General features: G+C 46.2%; 1 protein-coding gene across 1 annotated transcript; it reads left to right on the top strand.

Annotated features, from left to right (window-relative positions):
- The first annotated feature begins 749 nt into the window (after nt 1-749).
- Nucleotides 750-1,370, top strand: LOC103208450 (centlein-like). Its single transcript, XM_007954160.1, has one exon. It carries the CDS (start codon nt 750-752, stop codon nt 1,368-1,370), a length of 621 nt encoding a protein of 206 aa, XP_007952351.1.
- Nucleotides 1,371-4,191: the final 2,821 nt, after the last annotated feature.

Below are 4,191 nucleotides of genomic sequence, written 5' to 3'. Positions count from 1 at the left end.
TTTCAGTTTGGTCCAAGGACCTAAATTGTTGGAAAATGTTGGCCAGGTTCACTCTGACATGTAGCCGATGAACAAAGATGACAAAAACTCAAAGGAAATCAAGCCTCTTGCAAAATCAAAGAAAAAGGGTGGTGGTGGGGGAAGCAACCTGGCTGATAGCCCCAGCTCTGCACTAGGCTTTCCACATTTCTTTGACAACACTCAGCTATATGCAAAGCAATTTCACTAAGCGGTGTGAAAAAAACACCTAAGTGTAAAACTTGTTCCCTGATCCTTAAGGAGCTTACAACTATGCTGGAGAGCTTAGCTGAGTAACTAACACCTCAAGGTGGTCAATGAAACATGACGAATGGGTTGGCAGGGACCTTGAAGGGAGGAATTCACAGTTAGGGATCATTTGGGGTTGGGGGCTTGTCAAGGAAAACTTTAAGAGGTGGATGTGAGCTGGGTGCTAAGTAGAGGGAAAGAGGCGTCTCTGGCGAAGGATTCCGGCTGCGCACTTTAGGGTGGCGCGCAGGACAGACAGGGCTACCCTCCGCAGTCACTCCAGGCCACTACGCGTGCGCAGCCTAACGCTCGAGCTGGGCGCGCGGCCCTTGGGAAGCTGGCCAGGGCCTGAGAACGCGAGACCCCGAGCACCAAGGCGGGAAAAGGCTCGCGCATGCGTCGCTGTAGTTTCGGGATCGCCAGGATGGGGAAGGGGAGGTGGAGTTTCCTAGAGGGTACTTGACCCGTTAGCATCCGCGGCCATGGCGGCACGTTCGTCGTCCTCACCGCGCCCTCCGCCCCAGGACCGACAGTCCGGCCCCTGGCCCCTTCATGTTGGGCAGGGAACCGAAGTCCATGCAGTGCGCAGTGAGGCCTCGGGTCTTGCTGGCTCTGCGCGGGAATGCGTAGCTGGCAAAAGTGATGTGCCTTGGCGGGGCGAAGAGGGGCCGAGGGGCCAGCGAGGGCGAGGGGGCGCGGCGGTTCAGGTTCCCCTCCTCAGCGCACCCATGGCCTCCAGGCGGCTCGAGGGCATCCCAGTAGAGGAGGCGATGGCGACCCGGATGCAGCTGCTAGAGGAAGAGTTGAGCAGTCTAAGGGAGGAGCTGGCCCTATGTCAGGTATTGAGGGTCCTCGCCTCCGGCCTTTCCCCTCCTCTCGGGCCGGGGCCCGTGGGAGTGCGCCCCTCTCCCTCCTGCCTCGGCAGCGCCGTCTGCAGATATGGGACCCACCCAACCCCGGCGGTGACGGGCCTGCCGGCTCCCACACGCAGCCCGGCCGGCTCCCCGGCACCGCGACCCGGCCTCCCGCCCCTCTCCGGACGCGGCCGGCAGGGTTCCTCCCCGCGTCCTGCGTTTGGTTTTCGTCACTTGTATATCAACTAAACGCAGCGCCCTCCTCCCACACACACGAAAAAAGCCAAGTTCTTGGGGGTGACTGTAGTGGTGCACCTGGAGAGGCTTTCAGCCCTCGAGTTGAAAATGTTGAACAAGAAAGTGTCAACACTTGTTAGAATAAAATTCATCGATGAAGGAGCTTGTTTTTAGTTTTCAAACTTACACTTGAATTTGTAATAACAGAGTCAAACTTAAATGGGAAACACTGATCTGAAATTTTTAGGGAGTCCCCAGCTGGAAACTTGAACACACAATAAAAGATGCTAGACCGACCAGTCATTAAGTGAGAAATGTTATTTTCAGGAGTTCTTGTCAGTGAAAAACATTTGCTAATCCAATTTGTGTTAACATTACTTTCCTGCACTTGTGGACAGATTGTCAGAATGAGCTTCATGGCACTCTTATGTTCAGAGAGACTTAATTTTGCATCCTTATCACTTCTGCTCTGATTTTACCTGAACCCTTAGACAGGTGTGGGAGATTAAATGTTGGACACTTACTCAACAACCAAGACGTTTTGAGTCACTTTGTTTTCAAGATAGAAACCTATTAGGCAGTGCTGGAGCTCTGGTGGCATAGTGCCTAAGGCACTTGACTGCTAGCCAGAAGGCTGGCGGTTCAAACCCACCAGCCACTCCTCGGAAGGAAGATTGGGCGATCTACTTCCATAGTAATACCGCCTCGGAAACCCAAGGAGGGGTCACTATGAGTTGGAGAGAAGTAGTGATACCTCTTCAGAAACTCAAGGAGGGGTCACTATGAGTTGGAGATGACCACGTTTGGTGGGCACTAACAACACAACAGATACAAAGGGGAGTCCTGGTGGCCTAATGCCTAAGGCATTTGACTGCTAACCAAAAGGCAGGCAGTTCAAACCCTCGGGCCACTCTCGGGAGGACTTTGGGGCACTCTACCTCTGTAGGGAAGAGTTACTTTGAGTCTAAAGGACTCCATGGCAGTGGGTTTGTTTTTTTTAAAAGTTCATAAACTCCTTTATCTTTCACAGTTAGATTTACTAGATTTTTTTGCCATGTCTTTGCTGACTAAGTCAAAACTGTAAAACCTGGGCAGTTTTACTCAAATTTGAGCATGGCTTTGCATTAACAAGTTGCCTTTACCCTTTTTCATTCTTCCTTGGTTAAGAAGCAAAGGGAGAAATAAGATACTAATGAATGAAAACCTTTTATCTCTACAACTCACCCTTGGGAAGTTTAAAAAACATGAACCCATGATAGAGGCCTTTGTTACTTTCACAAATTCTAATCTAAGGTATTTACCCCTGTCTTCTACACTCTGTCCTTTAGCTGTTTCCCATAGTTTGCACATAGATGGTCAAGGAGCTAAGATATTTTCAATGAATGACTTGGTTAATGAAGTCAGTCGGTAATAACACAATAACCTTCTGCCTCAAAATTCATTATTCATGGTTACATGCTTTGAAAATGTGGCTGTAAACGTGCATTTGGCTTTTGTGACGCTGGAAATACATGGAGTAGGGAAATGGTTGAAATAATCTAAGGAAGAGGTAAGGATATCCATAAGGTCATAGCCTAGATTTTTCTTGAGATTTCTGTAATAGGCACAGTTAGGTGATAGCTCTTCCCATTAACAGAGATGAGATTGGCAATATGCCACACCCTAAAACTTGAGTCTTACCATACTTCCTCTCATAGGGAAACTTAAGAGAAAGTAATAGAACTCCCAAGTAGTTTGTAAAAAAGCATTTAAGTAACTAAGCATTCAGTTTTAAGTCTTTCATTGTTCCTCTCACTGTGTTTAAAATCACAGAAACAAGAATATATTATTAAATGCTACTTTTTTCAAACCATTTAAAAACTAACCCACAGTATGAAGTTAGTGTTACATATCAACTTAATAAGTACACATGTACAATATCAGAAAAATCATCCTAATAGTGTGTCATGAACTTTGATATTTTCAATTCTGTTATACAAAAATATTCAGACCCACTAGAATAATTTCAGGAGCTCTGGTAGCATAGTGCCTAAGGCATTTGACTGCTAACCAGAAGGCTGGCAATTCGAACCTTCCAGCCCCTGCTCCAAGGAAGGTTGGGCAATCTACTTCCGTAGTGATGTTGTTGTTGTTATGTGTGTCGAGTCAGCCCCGACTCATAGCGCCCCTTCCTTGGGTTTCTGAGGTGGTATCACTACGGAAGTAGATTGCCCCACCTGCCTCAGAAACCCAAGGAGGGGCAGCTATGAGTGGGGTTTGACTGAAGGGCAATGACTTTGTTTTTTGTTTGTTTGTTTGTTTTTGTTCATTGGGTGGATTTCATCTACAGTTCCATTTTATTGGAATGCCTCAGAATAAGCATGCAATAGAAACAATCTGCCCCAGCTCCCAAGTGTTTATCTTAATATGAACATCTCATCTCATCTCTGAATATAGTATTAAACATTTTTTCATGACCCCCAGATAAGCAAAGAACATATAATGCTTGGTTGAAGCATTAATTTCAGTGTTGGAGTTTACTGAGTGTAGTGGGTTAGTTTGCAAATGTAGCTTTTTCCTAAGAAATTATCAAGAGTAATTTAAAGGGAAATTTTGAATATGTGACATTTTTGCCTTAGGCATTGATGTTAGAACATAAATCCACCATACTCCTGATTTTGGTATATGAAGAATGTATTTTGTTTGTGAGGAAGGATGCTGGATGTGGGGGTGTGGGGTGAATTAATGCACTTACCAACATTTGCAGAATACCAGAGGAGGAAAAGTCATGCTTATGTAGAATAAAGTCACTTCATTGTTTTTTGGTAGCAGCTAAAAATACTAAATCTGTGAA

The sequence above is a fragment of the Orycteropus afer genome, unplaced genomic scaffold (genome assembly GCF_000298275.1).
Source record: "Orycteropus afer afer isolate SDZICR_OR568_19922 unplaced genomic scaffold, OryAfe1.0 scaffold00435, whole genome shotgun sequence".
Lineage (NCBI taxonomy): Eukaryota > Metazoa > Chordata > Mammalia > Tubulidentata > Orycteropodidae > Orycteropus > Orycteropus afer.
The sequence above is the reverse complement of the archived record's forward strand: the minus strand, read 5'-3'. Positions and strand labels throughout refer to the sequence as shown.

Coding starts and splice junctions, on each gene's coding strand:
- LOC103208450 (XM_007954160.1), top strand. CDS start 750: ATGGCGGCACGTTCGTCGTCCTCACCGCGCCCTCCGCCCCAGGACCGA.